Source organism: Antrostomus carolinensis, unplaced genomic scaffold, assembly GCF_000700745.2.
Source record: "Antrostomus carolinensis isolate BGI_N321 unplaced genomic scaffold, ASM70074v2 scaffold5670, whole genome shotgun sequence".
NCBI classification, from domain to species: Eukaryota; Metazoa; Chordata; class Aves; order Caprimulgiformes; family Caprimulgidae; genus Antrostomus; species Antrostomus carolinensis.
This window is the reverse complement of record NW_010290419.1, coordinates 1-298: the sequence shown is the minus strand read 5'-3', so window position 1 is coordinate 298 and position 298 is coordinate 1. Positions and strand designations below refer to the sequence as shown.

General features: G+C 57.0%; 1 protein-coding gene across 1 annotated transcript in view; it reads left to right on the top strand.

The window, feature by feature from the left end:
- LOC104528795 (dentin matrix acidic phosphoprotein 1) overlaps positions 1 to 291 on the top strand; it is a gene marked incomplete at its 3' end in the record, with an annotated part of 2,236 nt that extends 1,945 nt beyond the window's left edge. The window contains exon 4 of the mRNA XM_029086238.1: positions 1 to 291. This exon is cut by the window's left edge and continues 3 nt beyond it. Coding sequence (XP_028942071.1) covers positions 1 to 291 — 291 coding nt within the window.
- Between the last annotated feature and the right edge of the window lie 7 nt (positions 292 to 298).

The window sequence follows — 298 nt, the reverse complement described above, 5'->3', positions numbered from 1 at the left end:
GATCGGGAATCTGCTGAGGACAGGAGTGCTCCATCCACGCCTGAGAGTGAGTCTGGCGAAGATGAGGGTGACCAGAGCCAGTCCACAGAGGACACTGTGGAGGACTCAAAGGAGGATGAGAATGACTCCAACCCTGATGACGATGTGCCAAGCACGTCAGCCGAGAGCCAGAGCACATCTCCAGAGGATGAGGGCAGCCAAGAGGACAACACAGGTGAGGACAGCAGGTCCACAGAGAGCAACAACAGCGAGTCCCAGGAGGACAATGATGATGATGATGAGGAGAGCCACTCCCGGG